This window comes from Melanerpes formicivorus, unplaced genomic scaffold, assembly GCF_026170545.1.
Source record: "Melanerpes formicivorus ecotype bairdi unplaced genomic scaffold, bMelFor1.0.p_v2 SCAF_5, whole genome shotgun sequence".
Lineage (NCBI taxonomy): Eukaryota > Metazoa > Chordata > Aves > Piciformes > Picidae > Melanerpes > Melanerpes formicivorus.
The window spans coordinates 16,634,961-16,660,549 of record NW_027142357.1 but is presented as its reverse complement, the minus strand read 5'-3'; the positions used below and the strand labels follow the sequence as shown (position 1 = coordinate 16,660,549).

At 36.5% G+C, this 25,589-nt stretch overlaps 1 protein-coding gene across 2 annotated transcripts in view; it reads left to right on the top strand.

The window, feature by feature from the left end:
- ITGA4 (integrin subunit alpha 4) overlaps positions 1–25,589 on the top strand; it is a 36,652-nt gene that overhangs the window by 6,211 nt on the left and 4,852 nt on the right. The window contains exons 3-23 of one of the 2 annotated variants that reach the window (XM_068138433.1): positions 1,745–1,851; positions 1,950–2,079; positions 3,426–3,493; positions 4,150–4,279; positions 7,752–7,837; positions 8,172–8,231; positions 8,319–8,456; positions 9,448–9,559; positions 11,971–12,065; positions 12,430–12,520; positions 13,792–13,837; positions 14,207–14,361; positions 15,672–15,826; positions 17,871–18,020; positions 19,216–19,292; positions 22,033–22,183; positions 22,857–22,955; positions 23,380–23,459; positions 23,809–23,895; positions 24,440–24,530; positions 25,226–25,333. In XM_068138433.1, the coding sequence (XP_067994534.1) occupies positions 1,745–1,851; positions 1,950–2,079; positions 3,426–3,493; positions 4,150–4,279; positions 7,752–7,837; positions 8,172–8,231; positions 8,319–8,456; positions 9,448–9,559; positions 11,971–12,065; positions 12,430–12,520; positions 13,792–13,837; positions 14,207–14,361; positions 15,672–15,826; positions 17,871–18,020; positions 19,216–19,292; positions 22,033–22,183; positions 22,857–22,955; positions 23,380–23,459; positions 23,809–23,895; positions 24,440–24,530; positions 25,226–25,333 (2,216 nt within the window). Of the gene's footprint in view, positions 1–1,744; positions 1,852–1,949; positions 2,080–3,425; positions 3,494–4,149; positions 4,280–7,751; positions 7,838–8,171; positions 8,232–8,318; positions 8,457–9,447; positions 9,560–11,970; positions 12,066–12,429; positions 12,521–13,791; positions 13,838–14,206; positions 14,362–15,671; positions 15,827–17,853; positions 18,021–19,215; positions 19,293–22,032; positions 22,184–22,856; positions 22,956–23,379; positions 23,460–23,808; positions 23,896–24,439; positions 24,531–25,225; positions 25,334–25,589 lie in introns of those variants that run through there. The other variant, XM_068138434.1, reaches the window with a different exon arrangement.

Here is a 25,589-nt window from a genome sequence, read left to right as displayed (position 1 = left end):
GGTCGGTTCCCATTTACTTGGATTTTGCATTCTATTTCCTTGGTGTCTTAGGGAAAGGCACATGGGGAGAAAATGATAAAAAAAGATGAAGAAGGTTCATATGCATCTTGGCCATGTGACTGGTGCTATTTTTGGAAGAAGATAGAGTACAATGGCAGTATGCAGGGTGCATCATCCTCTCTGCAGTATGATGAGGGGTTCTGGGCTGCACTAATCTGATCTCTCCATTGGAGCAGATTGAAATTGTGATGTTTGAAAAAAAAAGTGGAGAGGTAGTATGGAAGTAGAATAAATTAAAGCTCCAGCAGTTCCTTCAGACAAACGTCAGTTGTTAGGTCTCTCACAAAACTGGAGGGAGTGAGCTCTAAATTAAGGATGGTTGTTGAGTTTAATTTCTACAAATGCTTCTCCTCACATTTCCTTGCCATGTGATAAAGCATGATCTTGATTCCATTAATCTGGCATTGTCTCTCCAAGTGTCTGTGACATCCTAAGTGTACAATCATTTAAGTTAGTGTTGGTCATGAGAATATATGTGGCAAAGCGCACAGTCATTCGTGTCTCTCCTGGGTACTGAATACAAGGTGTAACTTTTTATTCTGTTTTCATATGCAATCAATGTTGTGTGGTTTTATGCCTTGTAAAAGGAATTCAATGAGTCCACTAAATTAGGAGTGTAATTATTTAAACTTGCTAATAAATAGGATAGTAATAAATTTAATCTGTTGTGAGTATGATTTGGGGAGTGGGGTTACTTTATTATTTCCCTGTCAGTCACTGTTCCAGTCAGCCTCACTGAACTGTGGTCCACATTGTCTCTCTCTTCTGGTTAACTGAACCCCATCAACTTCAGAAGTTTTGGGTTCACCAATAACTGCATTGAATCAGGGAAAGCCTTAAAAATTCTGAAGAAGAGCTTGTTCAAGTGACACGATGTATTTCCTTATTTTGTAAGAAGTTTCTTCATAAACTGTCATGATGATGCATAGGAAATACTTATTCAGTAGTCTTGTTAATACTTACTCATAAGAACATCTTACAAAATAAAAGCTTGCCTTTTATACAGTAAAATACTTTAAAATGTGTATTTTTTTTACCATGGATACCATTACTGCTTTCTAGAAGAAAGCAAATATTTGCTAACTGTACCCTTTGGGGGAGGCTGGGAGAAATTTCATTATGTTCTCTAAGGTTGAAAAAATTAACTCTCAAAAACAAAAGCAGCTACTACTAAATAATTGCAGCAGTACAAAGAATACGTGGGGCGTGCGTATATTGTGATCTGAGATCCCTAGATCTCTTTATTTGATAGCCATTTGTAGTACATACCACTTTTGGGCATGCTACCAGTAGCTATGTAGTTGGAGAGCTGCTCGCTTTAGACTGGAGTTTAGATAGGGCTCATGGGTATTACTTGTGTTTCTTAGAAACTTTTAGGTTGAAGAGCACTTGCAAAGTTAACCCTTCCATCAGACTGAGTGTAATGTCACTTTCTAGCTTAATTTCAATAACTATGGAGAAGCCAGTCCTCACTGCCAGCCTGTCGTAGTATGCTTCATTTGGCTATGTGCAACTGTTCCTTTGTTCAGCAAGAAAGTGAAAAGTTTTATGGCCTATCTAATGCAGAGCTCAGATCCACCTTAATTACTGCAGTCTCCCCATAGAGTTCTTGGGTGTCAGTGCTAGCTTCAACGCAGCCCTTCAACTTGTCCTCCTGCTCAGAACATTGGTCTTTGTGTTCTAGGCAACCCCAGTGGAGAGCGCTGTGGGAAGACTTGTCTGGAAGAGCGTGATAATCAGTGGCTGGGTGTCAGCTTATCGAGGCAGCCAAAAGAAAATGGATCCATTGTTGTATGTATTAACTGCTGGAGCTGTCTGTCTAATTGTCAGCCTGCCTTCACTTTTCATATGCTTCTGTGTCAAACATCCTATTTGGTTTTTATCTCTAGGCTTGTGGACATAGATGGAAAAATATCTTTTACATAAAAAATGAACACAAACTCCCATATGGTATTTGTTTTGCTGTCTCTTCTGATTTTCGAACTGAGCTGAGCAGAAGAATATGCCCATGCTATATAGGTAAGCAGAACCATTGGGCCCTTAGTAGGGAAGGGCAAGATGCGTAATTGCATGATGGTCCTTACTGCATGATTGCATGTTTGTGAGGTCCCGGTGTTGCTCTGATGCGGATTTCTGCAGTCAAAGGTTTGAAGATTGACTGCAGATGATACAAGGTTAGATTCTGATGTAATTTGTTAGTAAGATGTTTATCACTTTAAAGAAAAGCTGCTTTCAACAGGCAGAAAAATTAGTTTAAATAGGGCATCAGAATACTTGTTCCCTGCACTGGATCACTAAAGGGTGTGTGCTCCTCAAGAAAAGGCCAATAAAGGACATCCTTTTTTCTTTTACTTTGTTGTTTGCTTGCTCTGCTCACAAGAGTGCCTCACAGCAGAGCAGCAATTATTACCTGCAAGTGATTGTTGCCACCTGCTCATTAGCTTTGATACAGAGCTGCTGTGGTTCCTTGACGGTGTGTGTTCCTGTTACTTACTTGCCTCCTGCCAAGGCCCCAGCTGTGGTGTGAGACTTTTGGTGGTCCTTCTTCAGAGAACTTCAGGAAAAGAATGAGTCAAAATGAGTCAAGACCTAAAGCTATCAAATGAGTCCATCCCTGCCTCTGCTATTACACCAACCTCCCATCCAAGAGAACATTCTTGTGACCCTGCCCTGTGCCAATGCAAGGAAGAGCTGACAATGTGGCATACCTGTGCAGACCAATAGAGTAATGCCATCAAATGTCCTGCTGCTCCTTTGGAGACTGTTAAGAGCATTGGTGAAATCATGCTTTTATCTTCAGTGACTTTTTAAGTGAGCAAATCTATGGCAGAGCTGAAGGGAATCCTGATGGGAGGCAGTTTGCAAAGAAAAGCAGGAAAATGGAGCTGGCAGAGATGGATATAAAGACAATGCGAAGGATGATAGATACTAATATGTCCAAAACAGCCATAGCACAAGTCTTTTAGAGCACTAGTGGACCATCAGAGAGCAACTCCTATCAAGATAGGTAATCCAATTATGCCTAAACTGTGCACAGTAAAATTGTTAATCTTACTTAGCTATACTGCTCAAACTATTTATGCTAATTCATTCATGGAAGAATCTAAAAAGAAAAATACAGCTTTTAAAGTCACAAGATTTCAAAGGCATCTGTGATCAAGTGATACCTACTGCTTTGGGTTTGTTTCCATACTATATTGAAGCTAAGGGTTACACAGTGGAAACCAGTGGTTTTAGTTTTATTACAGAACTGAAAGCCAACATTGTTTTGGTCTGATTTTTAAACTTGTTAACAATTCTGTTGATGACCTGGTAATAAATTGTGAAGCTTCTCATAGTTTTTAATATTTCTTGCTTGTTACCAGATTATGTGCGAAAGTTTGGAGAAAACCATGGGTCATGCCAGGCTGGAATGTCTAATTTTTACATTGAGGTGTGTATTAAAGTTACCAAACCCCTTTCTCTATATATGTATACTTATATGTATACATACAGAAAAACATACATGTAAATGCACTTTCTTTTATTGGGGGAGGGAAAAATTAGACTTTTTTTCATTTCTTTTTAATGGAATCCTTGTGAAAGTTGTCTGATAATTCCCAACTGATACTTTTACTTTTTATTCCCAAGAATACTTGTACACCTTACTAAGTCCAAAGTTATTTTCCATCTGGAAGAAGAGCATTAATATATCAGAATAGGAAGTAGTATTATTATCTTTGAAGTAATGCTTGATATAGTTAATACTAATAATGCTTACCTTCTTGCTTTACACACTGATATTCCTTGTTGTCTCCATTTTACCTTAATACTATGATTTCTAAAAAAACAAAATATTTTGAGAAGATAATATCCTCTTTGTTACTCTTTGAAGTTGTTCACAGCTCAAAGTTTGTAATAATGGTATTATTTACAAAAGTGAGGAAAATATTGTCTGTACTGTAGCCATAATTCCCCAATACTGAGCTAGATGCATCTCCAGAAGCACTGAATTCACAAGAGTTCTAAAGAAAAGTATTTGACTTGTTTTGCTTATTTTTATGAATATTTAAGTATGAATGACATGGCTTTGTTTGATTTTTCTTGTAGGACTTAATAATAATGGGAGCTCCTGGATCATTTTATTGGACTGGCTCTGTCTTTGTATACAATACAACTGCAAACACAATCCATGCTTACACAGATTCAAATAACCAAGTGAAATTTGGCAGTTATCTAGGTACTTAAAAATATTTACTATTTTACAAAAAATATAAGCCAAAGATTAGGTAAATAGCTGATAAAGTGATGCAGTGCTTTTAGTGCTTTTATTATTGATGCCAGAAGCAACAGTTCTAAAGATGTGTTCTGATTTTGTTAAATATTATTTAATTTTAGGGCTTCCTCTGTATTCTTTTTATATGTAAATTTCTTAAGCATTGGATTTCTGTTTTTATTCTCTCTCCACTGAGTTGCTGTTATTTCTTCATTTAGAAAGTAGAGATAAGATTGATTAGCAATGGTTTGCATTTCACTGTAAATTCTGAAATGCAGCCAAGGGCCTTCATAGCAAAAGACATAATGATTTCACATATAACAGAAGTACAAAAAGGTTGTTGCAGTGAATGCTGCAAGAAAACATATCTTAATTGCATTGTTAACGTGGGGAAATCTGCTAGGACCTTCAGCGATAGACTTGCCTCCAATTGTGTTTGGAGGTTTTTTTATTATTTATGGGGTTTTATTCCAACCATATCTTGGACTGGACACATGGGAGCGTAAACCTTATCTATGAATGTCTGCAAAGAAAGACATGAAGCTCCTACTTATGTACCTCTATTCAAGTAATTAGAATAATTTAGTGCTAGAACTTGTCAGAGTTTATGCCAAGAACTATGAGCAGCTTCAGTTTTCTCACTAGACACTAAGAAAAGCTTGTCTGTTCTTCCTGAACAAGAATATTTTTGCCTGTGACCACTGGTTTTTGCATTTTGCCATTCATAGGTCCAGTTCACATGGATAAATATTTCCTGTTTCTGATTTCACTCTTTTGACAACAGGAAGCAGGCATACATTATGAAATAACTATTATGAAATAAAAAGTGACTGACACTTCAGAATTCAGTACTGAGCCTTGCAGAGACTCTGGGCTCTGGGGGAAAGTCAAGTGAAAGAAATGTTTGATGGTAAATGGTAATCAGATACCCAGATCACGATTGTTAACCTAACTGTTTACAAAGCAAATTAAAAACTTCAGAGAATGCTTGCTCCATCTTTCTAGTAACAATCAGGAGAGAAAAATACTGCATTTATCTGAGGGGAAAAAAGCTCATTCCAGGTTTCTGCATCTACAAGTACAAGAATGACAATTTCTGTAATAAATTAGTCAAATCATTGATAGCCAAAAGGCAAATAGAGGCAAACGAACAAAGGCTTGCATAAGGGCTTTACTGGGGAGGATGTAGGGAAGGCCTTCCCTGACATACACAGTCTCTCTCAGTTCCCTTGGCCAACCAGGACTTGAGATGGAGTTTGCTTCACAAATATTTCTCCAGTGCTGTGGTGCAACTGTACCAACCTGCATTCTGGCTCTGCAGAGCCCTGTGCCATTTAGACTTGCCGTTTCCACAGCAAAGTGAAGAAAGGGTCCATTGGTCATGGGTTGGACTTGGTGATCTTTGAGGTCTCTTCCAGTCTTGGTGATTCTGTGATTCTATTAGCTCATTGGTGTCCTTCCACAGTAGTAGCTGTGATAAGCCTTAAGTTTTCCATTGTTCCATGCTACTCATACTCCACTTTGTTCCTTCATAATTATACATGATGCAGTTCATAGAAGGTAAAGGCACTGTCCTTCCCCTCTCAGCCTCTGTTCTGTTACATCTTTGGCATTACATCCCAAAAACTTACAAGCTAATTGTGTTACTCAATATTTATCTTTTTTGAAGTGCAAATTTGCTTCTCTCTTAAAAAATTAACAAAAATATCCTTAAGAAATAGTGGAATATATTTCACTATACTTCACACTGTACTCCACAGTAGTGGAGTATATTGTGACCAGAGCGTAATTCAAGCACATGACTAAGCATAAATATCTACCTACCCTATCCTTCTTTGAGCAGGACATGAGAAGTTGGTTTCTTTATTTGCATTTTCACTAAACCATTGAAGAGTAATAATTAACAAATGAGAGATTGCAGGAAGAGTGTGCAAGAATAACCATAAGTTGGAAGAAAAAAAGGTGTTTCAGACAACTGAAAGAAAGAGAAAGTGGCAATATGTAACTTTTGGTAGTATTTCCTTGGACACTTTGGAGTACCTTGGAGATTTTATGGACTTATTTTTAAAGGAATTAGATAAATAAATCTTTCAAATCATCTGTGCCTTGACAAACTGCTGTAAAGAAATCACTAATAGACTGTTTCTATTAGAATTCTGATAATGACATATTTTAATATCACAGTACAATTGAGGTCACTCTAATTACTGTTGGCTTTGTGTGTATGTATTTAGGTTTTGGGTTGTTGGGGTTTTTTTTGGGGGGGGGTGTTTGGCTTGTTTTCTGATTTAGGTGTTGGTGTTTTGTTTGGTTGGGATTTGTTCATTTTGTTGTTGTTGGTTGGGGTTTTTTTTTGAGTTCACTCGGATTACCAACATTTACACTAAAGCAAAAGCAAAATAACTAGAAAATAAAAGTCAGAGGAGGTAAATGAAAGTACATCCACTTTAAGCTTAATTCTAAACATAGATGTTGATCATTAAAAGATAAATTGCCTTATTCACTTCTTTTTAGCTTAAAATACAAAAAGAAAAAGCCAACTTAATGAGAACTTGAATCCTAGAGAGTTATCTTCACAGACGAAAGATTTAAGGCTCATTCTCATCTTATCCAAGACTATTTTTCCATTTTCTTTGCATGCTGTGAAAATGAACAGCCATTCAGCAAATGCAAGAGTAGCAGAATATGTTAACTGTCTTCCCTGTTTCAACATAGCCATAATGTATTCTGGAAGGAGTAAGGATGACTTGTGTAACTACAGATTAAGGCGTTAGTCTTCAGTTTGCAGTTCTGTGGCTGGTTGTCTGCACTAGAATATGGTGCTGTTTGTTAAGAGCTGTCTCCACATACAGCAGTGTGGAGACTTATATAGATTCACTTACATAACCTGATGCAATGTTTACTTACTACAAAATCAAGCTTTTGCTCCAATTTGTGGCTGACATTTTCATATGTGTATATCACACTGCTGTATGTGTGCAGATGCATGTAAGTAGCACAACATGTCATTTTTTCTGCAGTCCGGGTACAACAATAGTGAAAGAATAACAATTGAATCAAGTATTTCTACGCTGCTGCAGTTTCATCATTTTTATTTCTGTTACAATATGGACTCACCAAAGAATTGCAGAATATGTAATAACAGAAGGTGTTGGCAATTTATTAAATTAGCCTTTAAAATATGGCAGAAAATTGAGATCCTGGGATGAAATTAGTGTATCTGACACTTCTTTCTGCTTGCTAAGACTTACTGTTTGTATTGATCTTTTGTTTATATTTAAAAAACTTTTGTTTCTGTTTTCATTGGTAACTCACATGAAGTCTGAATGTTGGACTTGGAATAATTTGTGGTGTTGACAGCTTTTACACATCATGCTCCCATTTTTTGTCTTTACATAACATTTCCAGAATTGAAAAGCACATTTCTGATTTGCAGGATACTCTGTTGGAGCTGGACATTTTCTGACACCAGACAGTATAGAAGTAATTGGAGGGGCTCCCCAGCAGGAGCAGACTGGTAAAGTAAGAGACCATCTATACTGCTGGTTTGAAAAATATACCCCCACATACCCATCCATGATTTTTCAGTTTAGATTAAGATAGCCAAGACAATGACCAGACAGATGTGATTTCTCACAGAGAGAAAAGTCAAAGAAGGAATGAGTGAAGATGATAGTCTAGGTAACACTGCTGTGAACTATGATGATAAAGAAAGGTACAGATAAGAAGTAGTAACTGTCTGTACATTGTGATCCGTTTCTTTGCCAATTTACTAGCACGTCCTGTAGAGAAAACACAGGGAATTATATCAGATTACTGTTTGCTAAACTCCAATTATATTTTCTTTTCATTTTAGGCATACATTTTTAGCATTGAGAAGCAACTAAATATTCTTTTTGAACTAAAGGGGAAAAAGGTAATTACACCATCTCTTTGCACTTTATAACTTCCAGCATAACTTCATCAAAATTCAAAATTAATGTGATTTCTTGTTTGCACACAGCTGGGTTCTTACTTTGGAGCTGCAATTTGTGCTGTGGACCTGAATTCAGATGGCCTCTCTGACTTGGTAGTTGGTGCTCCAATGCAAAGTACCATCAGAGAAGAAGGAAGAGTTTATGTCTATATCAATTCAGGTTCTGTAAGTGTTTTCTTTTCAAAACGCATGGTGACACAGTCACTTGTATAAAAGCTAGGAAAAGAGATCCTCTCTCTTACCCACACAGTATTTCAGGACATAGGAAAAACAACCCTAGAACCATGATGACAATCCCAGCAGGACTGTATAGGACATCTGCAAAGGTTAGCTGTATAAACTAACTTGTTACTTACACTAATGTTAGAACTGAGGGCAGACTGGTTTTGTTTCTTAGTAATTTCAGGTGCTGACAGCCTGCCACTACAGCTTCTTTCCAAGCTCTCCTCCATTACCATGCTTGCTACTGAATGTGAAGAGCAACTTATTTAGTTGCTTCAGAAACAAACAAGAATTAAAAATTTGCATGCATTTAGTGGTAGCAGTTCAGGAAAGAGATTGGCTGTCCTCAGTTTGGCAAATAAAGTAACTGTACAGATTATGCATTAGAATTCACTTACTTTTATATTTTTTAAGGATCAGAAGAGAAAGTATAATAATTACTTATTGTGTGCTTCTGAATTTGTTCAACTTAGTAAATTTTATCTTCATTTCCTTTTCTTTCTCTCCACACTAATACATATTTATTTTCTTATGCTTGCAGTTAACTTTCTCATAACACTTTTTCCTTAGAGAGAACTAAGTCACTCCAGGGGATTCCTCCAACTAACTAAGGCACACACAATAGCTCTCAAGCAGCTACTGTTTATGAGGTACTTAGCAAACACAGTTTTCTCAGAGCAGTAAGCCCTTGTATTCTGATATAAGCTTGCCACTGTTCGTTATACAGATATAACCTATGGGCACATGCTGCTCTTCATTTTAAAGAACAGCTTTCTTAGTCTTTATTATTCTTACGCTGAAAATGCTGTCCAGTGACTTTAATAATGCTCAATTCTTCACCGAGGTGTTAGGTAGGATTGTGTATTGGTGTCCAAGGCAGTTCTAGCACTTTGAGTAATGCTCTGAATGTGACATTGACTCTCTTTTCCTGCAGGAGGCAAAGATGGTAGAACTGAACTTAGAGCTCAGTGGGAGTGACTCTTATGCAGCCAGGTTTGGGGAGTCCATAGCCAATCTGGGAGACATAGATAATGATGGTTTTGAAGGTAAGTGTATAAAGAAAGTCCCCTAGGTTTAATTCTCTCTGAGCATTGGACTGACATGATAATGGGAAATTATGGAAGTCTGAGGAGACTTTCAAGAGATGACTTGACCTCGCTTTTCTAAGCCACTGTTTGCAGTACAGCTATTTCACAGTCATTGGTATGTAATACCAAGATGAGGTTCTGTGACTAATAAAGACCATGAGCATAAGATGGTAATATAGTCTATAGCTTTGGGTGCTGGACCTTAAAATCTGTGTTTTAACATCTAGAATGATTGTTATAACATTCTACTTCTCCTCAGGGAGTTGGACTAGATAACCTTTAAAAAGGTCCTTCCATCCCAAAAAATTCTTTGATTTAGCTTCCATTCAGGCTACCAAAAATGTGTTTGCTACAGAAAGCCCCATAGTCTGCTGCTTTCAGATTCCTTCCTTCCAAGACCATTCACTGGCTGTTCAGGTAGCCTGCAAAAACACAGCTGAGAGGCCTCCAGGTAGTCTGAAGACAAGCCGATGGGATCTGGCCCAGTGGCTTAATTCATCTTGTCATGGTTTCAAACAAATAGGAATAGCCAGTATTCCTGTTTGAAAAACTGGCATGTGCTCCCCTCCAGCAGAAAGGCAGGCACAAGAGGCTGTGTAGGCACAGGATAAAAATACATTTTCTGCATAAACAGTTTCAGTTTTGTTCATCAAAACTTGGACTGTGTACCGGAAACCAATAGCCTTTGTGCAAAAACAAAACACAAAGCTTTTTCTGGGCTGTATCTTTACCAGTTCCACATTTTTCTTCACACTTCAGAATTGCCCTTTTTCATTTGCATTTACAACCCATGGTTCTCCTTTCATTCCTTCTTGTCATGTGCTCTTAGTCCTGTTCCATAACTTGCAAAGCCTGGAGCAGCCATTCTTGTATCTTGTCTCTTTTTCCTTAAAGTAGTCCTCTGTGGGTTGTTTTTTCCTGCCTATGGTTCCTGTTCCTCAAGATCTTTTTAAATTTAATTTCTCCCATTTTGTGTCAATTTTGCAATTAGACAAGTTTCAGGTTTTGCCCCAAAACATTTGCAAACCACTAAAGAAAACCACATCCAGTGGTAGGGCTGGGGAACAGAGAATTAAAATCAAATTAATAGCAGCATAGTAAGTAGATGAATGTCATAGAACATAATGTAAAATGGGCATCCTAAAACTGCAGGGGGGAGGCAGACCAAACAAGTGCATGAGCTTTTGAAGAGAGCAAGAACATAGAAAAGAAAAAGTGGAGGCTGTATTGTAAGTGGCAGCAGGAAATTTTGTAAGAAAAACAGCTGGAAGCAAGATATAAAGAGAAATTGGGTGTTAGAAACCATTTGTCTGTGGTAAGTAATAAAAAAAGCACAGCAGAGCCCACTTCTTCAGTGATCTAAGCAATCAGTGTCAGCCCTGTGAAGAGAATGGCAGAATGGCGTGTGTACTGGTGTAGAATATGACCTCTTCAAGAACATGTGTATAGTTTTAATTAGCACAACTTGGCTGTCCTATTTTCATCTTGCCAGCAGAGACACTACGTATTTTGTGTAATTTAGTCACTAAAGTATGGATTCAGTCAATATGGATTCGATTATGGAATTGTTCAGTAAAGCCAAATCATCAGATCTTAGCCTTTCTTGTGATTTTGGTTTGTTGCAGCATATGGTATTTCTCAATTGCTGACAGATCAGCTTTGCTTATTTGTGAATGATTGATTTATAATAGCGACTTTTCCTCCCTCCACTTTTTGATTGACAACCCCTGGCTATTGGAATCCTGGGGCTTTTTGATTGGTAAGGGCTGTTGAGGGTGGGTGGGTTGATTGGTTTGTTACGTGTCAGCACACTACTCTGAGATTAATTCATGCAGGCATAAAACAAAGCCCTTTGTACAAACCAGCTACCATCAGTTACTTGTTAAATGTCTGTTCAATCCTGTTATCAGCTGTTAAAGATATTTCATAGAAAAATAAATGGTTCATTTCAGGCAGTGTAATAAGAGTACTTTCAGTCATTTAATCCATGTCGGAGTAGCAACTGTGCAGGAAAAGCATCATAGTTCCATGAATACAAGGGGGGAGTTGTTGTTTTATTTTGAAAGACTAGGATAATTTTGGCTGTTCTCCATGATAACCTCATAACCACTTCAGTACTGGTAGGAACAGACTTTGTCTTGAACAAAATGGCTGTATTTGGCCCTTGATTTCCAGAAACCTAGTATTTAAGGTAGAGTTAAGTTGTCTGTATTGTTTCCATTTGCTTTATATCTATCTTCAGCTCTTTAGAGTTCAGTTAAATGAATTGAACTAGCACTGCATGCATCATGATTTGGATTTCTTTAACTCATCCTTGTTTGTATTTTCTGGTAAACTGATTATTGTTAAATTAAATTGTTTTTCCACAGATATAGCAATTGGGGCTCCACAAGAAGATGATTTAAAAGGGGCTATTTACATATACAATGGCAGGGAAGATGGAATAACACCCTCATTTTCACAGGTATGCTTTTCAATGGAAAATACTAAATTCAGGAAAACCTCAAGTTTGAATTTGGGAGGACTTTTCCTTCATTGTACCTTCTGACTGAGATAATTTAAAACACTTCAGAAATCTACATAGTCCATGACTTACAGTCATAATATAACCTGTATCCAAAAAATAAATTATTTTGGAAGCCACAGGAGGGATTTGTGGGACTAAACATTGGCAGTAACTGAGAAGTGTTACTTTCAGAGGTATACTTTCTAGCAGAGGTAAGCCTGTAACTGCCTTCAGCAGCAGGATGGTTGTGCAATTGCAACTCAAAGATTAGCTTTCCAATAATAATTTTCTCTATTATCTTTTTTTTTTTTTTGCTTCTCAGAGAATACAAGGACATCAAGTCAGTAATTCTTTAAGCATGTTTGGACAATCCATAGCAAGTGGCATTGATGCAGATAACAATGGTTATCAAGGTGAATTAAACAATTTCATTCATTTTTCATTTTCAAAAGAGTAGAGAATCAGGGGGGAAGAACTCTACTGTGATATTTGTTACAGAAGCAAAATCTGTTATTCAGATGGCATGTCACAGATCATATTTTGGGAAGGCAAAAGAAAGAAGGTAGAGCTGAGGCCAAGCAGTCAGTTTTCGCAGTCACCTAACTGAAGGACTAAGAATGATGCAGTAGTAAGATCATCATGCATAAGAGGAATTAAAACGTAATTTTTATGGCAGTCATCTCATCTGATAATGTCACAATGAGTTAGTTTGGGCACTGGAACCACGTTTGTTGTCCAGAGTAGTGTGGTAACCTAAAAATCTTACTGGTCTTCAGATAGTTTGGATTTTGGCAGGAGTTATTGAGCTCTTTGAGTCTCAGTCTGTGTGAGATACATGAACCTGACTCAGGACTTGTGGCACTGGATTAGAAATGTTGAGGGGTTCTTGTGGGCATGACACGATGCTAGCTTGGTGTAAAACAGCTTAGCTGTTTCCAAGTATACGCTCAGTGTTTTATTCATATTGTCAGAATACATTGACATTTTGCAGATACATGTTATGGCAGGTACTGCCTGTCCTGCCCCTGGGGGTGTAAAAGCATAAACTTATCATGAAGTGCATGCTGTGTGCTCTGGCTATGTCTACAGAAAAGTTATCCAGGTCAGTTTGTAAGGCTGGGCTGAGAGGTAGTGCACAAGTAGACTGCTGTCAAGTCACCTGTTAGACTCATCTGACACAGACTTCTGCGACCTCATTTGAGAGGTACACGACATGCTGTGTGTGTGTGTTTCCTTACTGCATGAAAAGTGTTCAGTTAGTTTGGAATAAATGAAATATTTTTTTCTATTTATACATTATTTCATATATACAATACGAAATAACACATAGCAATATTGAATATCTGGATTAAAAAGAAGACAAGTACCTCCTCTGTACCTGATCTGTCCTTCCATATCAGCGACTTAAGCATGCAACAGAAATCAAATCATTATATTACCAGTATTTGCAAACTGAGGAAGTTAGTACTCAGCATTAATGGGCAGGGGACAAGTATTTGAGGAATCATCTAGATGGAGAAGAACACATTTAAATGTTATTATGTGCCTTGTAATAAAGAGAAATTGGTGTTTTAATGCTGAACAAAATATGAATACACTACGTAACGCTTGTACCTGAGAAGTAATTCCTTTGGACAAATTATACTTGCTGATCCTTTTTTTCTTTTAATTTGTTCTTTGACAGATGTAGCAGTTGGTGCATTTCTTTCTGATTCTGCTGTGGTGCTGAGGTAAGACTCTTGTACTTCACTGATTTTAAAGGCCATGCAATTTAACTGTATTCTTAAAGCAGTTTAATACAACTCCGTAATGTATTTTTAACCTCCTGATATTCTTCTTGGTGTCTTGAGCTTCAGTCATTAGGGTCTAGAGTGCTCTGCTTCTAAAACATTTAAGTAAAAACTTTGAAGAAAAAGAAAATACTGTTCTGAAATATTTTGAGGCAACAAACAATATGCATATAACTATTTGTTTTCTGAAAAAATGCAGATAGTTTAAAAATTATAAATTATAAAAACAGATTGTCAGAGATTGCTGAATTCTTAACAGTAAGCTTGTTCTGAAGTCTGTTAAGAGCATTAAATCTTCTCTGTTCTTAGAGCAAAACCAGTGATAATTGTTGAAGCTTCTTTGAAACATCTTAATTCAATAAATCGAACAAATTTAAACTGCGTGGAGAATGACCAGCCTGCCATCTGTATGAATTTGAAGATATGCTTTACCTATACAGGACGAGATGTACCTGGTTATATTGGTAAGCTGCTTGGAAAAAATCCCCGTGTACATGTAAATGCACCTATTTACAGAACAATGCTGTTGATATTCAATAGACCATTAATCTAAATTGGGTATAAAATGAAAAATTAACCACATGGATCTTGGGGGCAATCAGAGCATACCTGCAGGATGGCCAAGGGATCCAGCCCAGCCAACATGGATTTAGGAAGGGCAGGTCCTGCCTGACCAACCTGATCTCCTTCTATGATCAGGTGACTGCCTGGTGGATGTGGGGAAGGCTGTGGATGTAGTCTACCTGGACTTCAGCAAGGCCTTTGACACCGTCCCCATAGCAAACTCCTGGCCAAGCTGTCAGCCTGTGGCTTGGACAGGAGCCTCTGTGCTGGGTTAGGAACTGACTGGAGGGCCGAGCCCAGAGAGTGGTGGTGAATGGTGCCACATCATAACTAAATCCATTATCAAAATAGGTTTTAAAATGAGACAGTATGTTAGAGTTTGCTTATTCTGTGAATGCTTTCCTTTACATGGTTACCCGGGGACCATATTCTTTCCTGCTCAAGGCCTAACAAGAATGCCTGTCAGTTTGTCTGAACTTTACACATGCAAATGTCTGGGCTGCTGCTTTGCATTTGGATAGGGAATTAATGGTGGGTGAATGTCTTTAATTCATGTGCTGCATTGAGTCAAATGTAACTATTCAGTATGATAGTCCTAAGTCCTCTAAAAGTAGTCATCCTAGACAAGGACCAAACCATACAGGACTGCTGTAGGATGAAATCTTCTACTTACCAGTACAGAAAAGACACTCTTCATAAAGCAGCTGAAGCACATGGTTGTACCATTATGGAACATTATGTGAAAGAGAGGAAGCCCATCAATGTTAATATGAAAAATATGTCTTGTATTATATTTCCTATGATGCATATTTTGCTTCTGTCAAAACTTGAAGTAATACCTGTTGGAGGGAGTATTTATGGTGAACTTAGTTAAAATTTTCCTTGTATGTTGTCTATTGAAATTTTATGTCAGCCCTGCAAGTAACTGAAGCAAGTTTGCTTTAAATAGACTCTGTTAGAAAACTATAAATGCAACTTGACAAAACTATCCCTGCTGTAAAAACATGTATCAGGAACCAGCAATCAATTTTCAGAGGGCTAGAAACTTTCATTAGATATGAGTTTATGTCAAAGAATCTTTAATCAGAGCGTTTCAGAATGGATGTTATGGAACATGATTAAGGAACTGAGTCAAAAGACATAATAAATTTATGAAAATTATAGCACTTAAGTTTTAAGAACTTGCATTTTCCATGGCTTTTATTTGCAGTACTGCTTTATAATCTGAGTGTTGATGTGAACAGAAAAATGGATACACCGGCAAGATTTTATTTTTCCTCCAATGGAACATCTGATACAATCTCAGGAAATGCAAAGATTTACAGCAAGAATATTACCTGCAAAGATCACCCAGCATTTATGAGGGTAATGTAATTTTCAGTATGTATTGACCTGTAAATCCTTTGTTCTCTTTAGTGAAGCACACCTGCTGCAAAAGAACCAATTTTGTTTTGCGATTGCATTCCATCATTTCATAAGTAAAATGTTTGTGTTTATAACTTCCAGAGTTAATGTGTTTTAATCCTGATGCTTTCTTGGCTTTCTGTGGGGAAATCAGTAGATCTGCCATCTCTTCTGTCAGGGAGAATGTGCCCAATAATAATCATGGTGGTGAAGTAGGACAGTTGTGTTCTTGACTTTTTTTTTTCCACCCTTTTTAATGGATGTCAGATCATAGATTGAGACTGGATTGGAGCAACAACAAAGGTCCAGTATAACGTGCATTTGCTGATTGAAATTTCCTGTATATTCTTAATGCAAAAGCTTCAAGCTTATAATGACACAGAGAAAATGTTCATTGTTTTGCCATTTGTGACGATTTCAAAGAACATGTGTATGGTCTTGGCCTCCTTCTTGCTGTGAGTAGATGAGGTAGACTCACCTGTTAAGAAAAGCACCCATTCCTGATCCATATGAAGTGAAACAAAGATGATTGCTAAAAGGGAGTCCATAGTTTGGTCTGGTTTAGGAATTTGTTGCAAGGGATGCAGCACTCTCCAATGGAAGTACTCAGATAAGCATGATGTGGAAATGGGGTAGGAATAGCACTCATAAGAATTTAATGAATAAATTTAGAGCTTAGAAACTCTTTGATGTAGTTTTCTTCTCCCTTCTTTTGACTTATTTTTTGTTTATGACACTATTAAAAGCCAGTTTTTCATGATAAAGTTTCAAGGTAGAAAGGAAAGTGCATTTTATCTACTGGAGAATTGCCCAGATGTATCTCAACTGGTAGTTGCACCTAAGTGAATGTTACTTAGAGGAGCAGTGACAAATTGCCAGTTTTAAGAGTTTTGTAAGCTAAAAGAGATCTGACTGTCAGCAGACCACATACAGATTGCTGTACCAGCATCAGCAGGTATTTGTGTAGGAGGAAGGATATGATTTAGCTCATCATTTCCTATAGTCTATCATTAGTACTTTTGCCTTCATATAATTCAATTTTCTTTGTAATTCTTAATTAATAGCATTGCAAGCATCTCCTTCCACCCACTGAGGTTTCTGTACTTGCATGAAGCTCGTAAAGTTAAATATGTGTGAATGTCTGTCAAGTATAGTCCTTGCAAGAGATGATGGACGTTTTATGTATTTTGAGTAAAGACTAATTAATAGCTAATTAGTATAATGGAAGTAATATAAAGCAGATGCAAAGAAGACCTTGTGGAACATTATTACGAATTAGATGATACGTGATTTGGCCAAAGCAAGCTTGCAGATAAGAATTAGAGTAGTGGCCATGTGGAGGGACAATCAGTGTCTGTCTACCTCCTACACTTGGGGAATAATTTAATCAGGTTTGCTATTGTTAGTACTTGCTGTTTCAAGCTGTTCAGTTTTCACTAGTAGGTAGTTTGGGCTCTGATCTGCAACATTCCTACACAGTCAAGGCTTCATGTACAAAATGGTCATTTATTGAGGCGTTTAATTGTTTTAAGACAGTAAAGGGAATAAAGCGGCAGAAAATAAAATGTAGTCGTGACCTGATTTAGTGGTGCCATGGGAGAACTGATTCTGATTTCATACAGAAATATCTATGGGTTTTGTCTGGTATTATCCCACTGGTTAACTTTCTCCATTCTAGCCAACTTTTGCCAGTTTTTCCCATTTTGGCAGTACAGCATTTCTTAGGTATGTAAGATAGTGTTATTGGCAGGAATAGGCTCGCTATTCAATCAGACTTCTTTTGTTCCAAAACATCTGATGCTGTCATTGTGTGTATTGTGCTTTTCTGCATTTCTTTCAACAAAAGATCTAGAAACTATATGAGCCATATGTATGTGAAATTATTTTACATGTGAAAAAAATAAGTGTTCCTGTTTAGGTTAGTTCTAGGGAACCTTATTTTTAAAACATAAGCATACATGTCTTGTCTTATATGATTAACTCATTAGGTTTCCAATTTTCATAGAAAGATGTAAGGGATATCTTGACCCCTGTAAATGTTGAAGCAAGTTATCATCTGGGGCATCACATTCTACAGAAAAGAAATGCACAAGAATTTTCACCACTTCAACCTGTTCTTCAGCAGAGGAAAGAAAAAGATGTTATAAAAAGCAAGGTTAGTGTACATGTTCTCTTTCTTCAAATGCAGTAAGTAAATATTCACCTTTTAATCTTCAGTTAAAAAAAGATTCATACAACCATGGCATGTGAAAGAGTGCATTTTCCAGACCATCACCTAGTGCCTTGATGCTAAAACAAATGCATAAATCAGTATATAAGTTGTGTTACATTTTTTTAAGAGGTATGTGCAGAAAGCTTGCAAGAATATCATGCCCTCTATCTCAGAACACCCAGGTGTGAAACACACTCTTTGAAATATTCATTGTTTCTCAGCTACACAAGATGAGTGACTTTCCAGTATAAAATTGTTATTTAATCTCTGTTAAATACACAATATCACACTGGTAGGAATCTTGAAATGTTTCAGTAATGTTGCTGAAATATTCTGTGAAGGTATTGCAGGCCTTCAAACACAAAAGTGTGTGGAGAGAGAAGAAAAAAAGATCATGCTCTTCATCCTTAAATTAGTATTAAATTAAATTTTTTTTTCCCCAAAAAAAATAAGAGTCATGGGGAAAATCTAAAGTCAGGATGCTCTGAATTTTTAACTACAAAATGGTTCTAAATGTATGATGACTTTTTGCAAACAGTAAGCTTCACATAATTCCAGAGTTGACCATCAGAACTCTGAGATGTATAGAAGCTTTTAAATGTGATGGTTTTCATTTTCATCAGCATTCAAATTTTTTTTTTTTATAAATCACAGAGAGGAAGAGGACATTGCTGACTGTAGGAAGATAAATGCTCTATACCATACTTACAACCAAGACATAGATATATGCAACTCATGGTGTGTCTAGTCCCATCAAGCCTTACCTTATCAGTATGATATGTAAAGTTTATGTGATGAAACTCTCTTGCAAAAGTTAATGTGCTGTATCATAGGAGAGACTGCAGAGATATCAGTTCTGGACCCTGTAAAACACTGCCCTGTTTATGTACTACTTTATAAAAATCACCTGAACACACCCACTGGTTTATCTGTGAGAGACTGAGGACTGAGCCTGGAAAACACCTCTGGGTGCACATGGTGTGTGTGAAACATGGCAAGTTGTAGCCTAACTGAATGGTTTTTAGCAGCGTGAGCTATTAGTTACTTCCAGATACTTGGTAACAGTGACAGGCTTCTTTGTCAGGAAATGCTTGTCCTCACTATAAAGTGCTTTTAAAAATTTATTTGTCTTTTGTAGTTTGTTTTTGCTAGATTTTGCTCCCAAGAAAACTGTTCTGCTGACTTGAGAGTTTCTGGAAAAGTTGCTTTTCCAAAGTAAGTATCATGTGGTCTTGCCTCTTTTTTTTTTTTTTTTTTTTTTTCAAAGGGTCCAGTAAGATTTTAACTAAATGATTCCTTAATTTTTGTATGTAAATAACATGAATTCACAAAAGTACACTGTAGACTCCCTGAGAAAATACAAGGAGTAACGCTTTGTTTAGTTGAAGAATAGTAAATCTTCCAGGAAATGCATAGAACAGAAAAAACTGTTCTTGCATGATTAGAAGACTTTACAGCTCATAAAATAATTCTCAAAAAGGTACATTTGAGTTCTGCTTTCTCTGGAGACTTTACAAAACCCCTGTGGACATGTTCCCTTTGCTGCCTGGTCTGGGTGAACCTTCTTTAGCAGGGGGAGTTGAACTAAATGATCCACAGAGGTCCCGTTCAATCCCTAACATACTGTGATTCTGTGTATTCTACACTTCATATGTAACTGGGCAAAGATACAGTGTACAATGTATACTCAGAATGTAACTAATGTTAAATTGACAAGCTTTCAATTATTTCTGCTACTCTTGTGATGATACTGTACTTGCACAAAGAAGATACTTCTGTCTTGTACTAGGAGATTCTGTATTTATTATTTCAATTATAAGTGTCTCTGTTCTTCACATTTACTTGAGAATATTGTATCTTCAGTTTTATACTGGAACACCAGATGGCTGATTATTATGTAAGGTTTAGACTTCTTTTCCCTACATGAATTAGCTCACTGCTCCAAAATTAATCTTGCTTTGTTTTATTTGTATCTCTACTTTTTATATGTATGCTTCAGGATATTTCCCTTTTGAAATCCTTCCAATTCTGTTACTAAGCAAGACAATTAAAGCACTTTCAAAATATTTAAATAAAATTATTATTGTCTTGCAGAATCTGCATTATATATTTAGTGAGAGTATTTCTTCTATGGAAGGTTTTAAGCCATGCACTATCATTTCTATTCAGAATGGATTTTAATTATTTAAGTTATATTTTATCACAACTTTTTTCTTTATTGAATGTTATACTTACAAGCAAGAAATGTTGCTTGTTTGTGTGCAAAAAGAGAAACTGTACCTGTTGTGAATCTTGGCTAGTTAGGGCTTTTGTGTGTGATGTGGATTTTCTCGTGTGATTTGTCACTTTTAAAGTTGATTCAACTTTAATCAAGATACTAGGCCAAAAAAAAAACCAAAATGAAACCAAAAGATGATGGCAATCAATGCTGATTAATCACATCTGTGTCATTCTGAGCAAAAGGTTTTCCATCTTCATAGATTTCAGAATAAGATTAGCATCCTTTCTGCCTCCTTTTACATGTGCCCTGTAGCAGGATTCTTAAGCCCTTTCATTTTCTTAGGCTTGATGGTTATTTTATTTGAACAATTCTAAGCTTTTCTGAAAGAATGGCTGTGCAGCATTTCCATTTGTGACACTAGCAATGCAATTTTGTAAGTACCCAGATCTCTTAAGAAATCAGAACTGATTACAACATACCTGCTTGGTATTAGGTTACAGTAGCAGACTTTCAGTGTAAATAAATAGGATAAATATCTTGATAAAGTGTGAAGTATCACCTTAAATTACATTGTGCCCCTAGAATGTCGATTAAAAACTAGTTAGCTGTGAAGCGTTAATTTATTTTGTCTAGACAGAATGCACTCATTATCCTTGAACAGCAAAGCAAACACATCCAGTTAAAAGAATGAAATTAAGCAGGATCGTCAATGTAGTGCTTTACTTGCTGAGTCTTCACGTGTACACTATCCTGCTTTGTTTAAATTGCTTAGATTTTGGCCTGCTCCGTCAATTTCTAGTCTGCATCATGCATTTTTTAATGAAGAATGAAATACGATTACCAGGGAAAAGCTCTAGTTCAGCTTTGTTGTAGTCCCAGATGTGCACCTGGTGCTTTCTGTTAAGCTGGGAGGCATCTTTGTTGACAGCATCTTGTTAATGAGCTTGGGTTTAATGCATATAAGAGGACTACAGGCTAAGCATATAACTAGTAAAAGCAACTTTAAAATTTAAGCTAAACTTAAGCTATTGAAATGTTAACGTTGGGTTTCTCTTTAATTCGCTTTTGTCTTGGAACCTCTCTGCTTATGCAGTGCTTTTACCTTCTGTTGCTTTTCCAAGTGCCAGCTTCTTTCCCAAAGGTGTTTGGTGACTAATGCTTTGGTTTCAAGCCAGAATATCTGATAAATGTCTATTTCTAGGCAGCCTTTCTACAAGTCTTAATTAAACTTTAATGTCAAACTGAAGTTTACTTTTAGTCCCCCCATAGGGTGTAACTTGTAACATGACTATAGAACATTGCACAGATCATAAGATAGGCATGTTCACTTGCCCTCTTTGGGACATGTTTCATATTAACTCAGTTTTATACTTCAAGTACAAAGGCTGAATTTTGGAATAATGTCTGAAACAAATGTAGCAGTAGCACATTGCTCTTCTCATCTGTAAAGGACCTATCTTGTAAAAGCCAGAAGCACGACTCATCTGATAATGTTCTTGCATTAATAACCTCGGGATTTAAAAAGTACAATAAGTACAATACTGGAGCTGACCATTATGTAACTGTAGTAGTAGCTTCAGCTGCAGGTCTGAATTAAAACTCTCCTAATGGTCTACAGCTGAGCTTTGTGAGAACTGAACAAATTTAAGTAACAGAGCAGTAGATTAACACTTTTGCATACCAACTGTATACAGAATTACTTTTCACTTTATATTATGGTAATTATTTTTGCAGGCCTTATGATAAGAAAACATACCTCACTGTTGGAAGTATGAAGACTTTATTGTTGAATATTTCTCTTCTTAACGGTGGAGATGATGCATATGAAACTGTCCTCCACATTCAGCTCCCTAAAGGTCTTTATTTCATCCGAGTTTTAGATATGGTAAGAACAAAACAAATCTCTTGAAGGCTAATCCTTTGGTATTTTTTCTTTTTAAGCCAGATACTTTAAAAATTACATTAATGGAATACTGAGTTTCTCTAGATGCTGACAACCTATACCCATCCCCTGACAAAGCTTCAGTGTTTAAGTGCTCAGATTTATAGCTACCTAAAGCACTTGCAAATTAATCAGTAAAGGTGACTTAATAACAGAATGTGACAGTAACAACTACAATTGAAAAACATGGTTTCTAAATGTATTTCAGGATGTCACTGCTACTTTTTGTCTGATGTTCATGTTTTCAGTGATTGGCAAGGTCTGACTGAATCTCTTCTCCTTCACAGAAACAGTTTTATGAAGTCACTAATTAATTGCTTTCTCTCTGCCTTTTTTAACTGCTCTCTATAGAACCCTCCTGACACCTTTCAGACATTGACACTAAATTTGAGTGGGCCTGATGCATACACCTTAACTGCAGTATTAGCAAACAGAAGATGTAGTAATAGGATGCAGTAATCAATATACGGATATGCTAAAATAGTCATGAATAATATGAATGCCTTGTTCCCTAGTTCAGGGAAATAAACCATTCCATTTCAGTGTGTGCATGTAATTTGAAATGTTGGAGGAAGCTGTTTTATTTTAATCGTGGATAATTTCTCCTTTATTTTAGGAAGAAAAGCAGATATATTGTGATGTATTAGATAAAGAAATTCACGCAGTAAAACTTGAGTGCAGTGTTGGTTATTTATATGTTGATCAAAAATCAAAGGTAAGCTATATGTGAAATCCCTAGCTTTAAAGACACCCTAAATATATTATGAAGATTTTCAGGGAAATGAAAAAAACAACTTATTTTTCAGGATCTCTCCTTCACCCCCAGCTAATGCCTTTTGTCATGTTGGTATCTGACTCTCTCTGCTACTCTTAAAATTAGTGGCTTAAACAATGTCTGGAGCAATTTATGAAGCAACAGTGTTTAGATTATGCATCAACTGATTGCGTTTAGCTTCCTAGAGAAGTGAGCTGACTAAAGCTATGAACAAATCTGTTAGGTCAATAGAAAGGGAATAAAAGAACAAAAAAAATGCAAGGGTTTTCTTAGTTCAGATATTTTTTAGAGCAGAAATTCCAAATGAGTTTAATAAAATATTTTCATTTAAACATTGTTAAGACAATTTTTATTTATTCTACAGCTGGATTTTAGTTTTCTCTTGGATGCAAGTTCATTTACCAGAGCAGAAGATGACCTCAGCATCCTCATTAATGCTACCTGGTAACGTCTAATAAAAATTGCTCAATAAAATATATAGCTAGTTTTGGAAAACAGAATAGGGAACGCTGGAAAGACTTAGCAAAGTATAACTGCATGAAAGCAAATCAGTTGCAAATCTTTAGAGAATGGGAAATTGCAAAAATAACCCAAGTAATAGATATTTAAATAATGAGCAGATTTCTGTCAGTATAAAATGGTTTTAGTGGTTTTTTGTCACTGCCTGACTTGTTGTTTAGCAATAAGTAATCAGACCTTTTAGCTGATTAGAAATAATGTTTGTTTAAATAAATAGTTCATAACATATGATGGTGCATTCCATACTCACTTTTCTCTTATTGCATCTTTACAGTAAAAATGAAGGTGGGAACATGTTGCTGGATAACACACTAACCTTAGCTGTACCTCTAAAATATGAGATTGAGTTAAATACTCATGGGTAAGTCAGTTATTTCTAGAGCTGCACAGCCATAGAACTGTTGCCTCATTACTATTCTAAATTGTCAAAGCCTTTGAGCAGAAGTGTGATGGAGCTGTAAAATCCTGGAATGAGATGGCACAGCTGTCCTGGGCTCTGACCCCATACGCTTTGAAGATATTGTTTCCACTGCTGGTAGATGAGACCAATGCTGTCCATGGTGCTTTCACTTGTTTCTTAACAGACACATTCTTTTAAGAATGGGAATATTTATTTTTTTTTATAGAAAGTGGTATTTAATAAGACCACAACAGCTCCTCAGACTCCCTGCTTAATGTAGACTATATTCTGGATTTGTTGTGGGGTGCTTATGGAGTGTACTTGTGAGCACGGGTTTATGACTTCTGATTGATCTGCCTTTAAGAGAAAAGTAGAGAGGATTTCTGTTCAGTGTAAACTTAGGCATTTTTTTCAGAACCTGTTTTACTGGAGAAATTATGGAACAGAAAGTTATGCTAATGATACATAGCAGTCCTATTAATTAATGACTTCTGAACCTTTGCAGGTTTGTATCACCAGCATCATTTGTCTATGGGACAAATGAGAGAGATTCAGCAGTTACATGTATGAAGGAGAACATTAACTTCACTTTCCATGTAAGAGTTTTCCTTTATAAATCTTATAATTGTTTTGAAGGTTAATATTATATTTCCAGTGTATCTTAACTGCAAAGTCAGTAAAGGAACTTTTAGAAGTTATAAAGGCTTGGTGAGCCACTTCTGTGCATTAGTGACAGAAAGTGGCTATTAGTCCTTCTTTGAACCCTTTTTGTCAGTCTGGACAATCTTCACTGAATGATGAGACAAAAAATACTTAGCCCAAGCAGGACTGAAATTGGTATAGCAGGTATGACTTGCCACTTCTTCCATTAAGAAACACTTAAAAAGGTATTATCTTACAGGAAGCAAAATGAACTAGTGCTCCTTTTAAGAGGATCTGTAAGTATCAGATTTGTCTCCAGTAGATTAAAAGCAGGAGTTAGACATTAATCCCTCCTAGTTTCTTTTGCATATTCTTCCAGAAGGCAGTCTGTATGACCTCAAGGTAGTCATCACAGATTAGCACTACTTACTCCTTGGTTTCAGAGAAGTGACGTGTTCAGGAAGCCCATAGACTAAATTAAGCAACATATTACAATTCCTAGTGGATTCACTTTCATGACAGCATAACAACATAAGTGCTACTCCATTCTGTGAAGTTTCATATATTAATACTTCATATATATGTATTTTGTTACTTGAATAACAACCATGAATTAAAGCTTTAACTGTATAACATTAATCCCCACAAGGTTATCAGTGCAGGACCAAGCATGGCTCCAAATACAAACTTTGAGATAATGGTACCTAATGCTTTTCCACCCAATAACTTCAAATTATTCAACGTGCTGGATATCAAGGTAAGCACAGATTATTTAATATCATTTTATTAGCTATATGAACTCTATGAAGAAGAGAAGCAGAGCACAGCAGAACTGGGTTCAATTTGCTAGCTATAGTGAAGCAGAGAGAAAAAGAATAGGGTGATCTTCAGCTCCATGTGTTTAGAATTCAGAAAGTAATATCTACATTCTTTTTGAGCTTGTTGCCTTTCAGAAATCTGTATTGTAATTTTTATCTGATGTTTAAATTCTAACATTGACGATGCTGTTTATT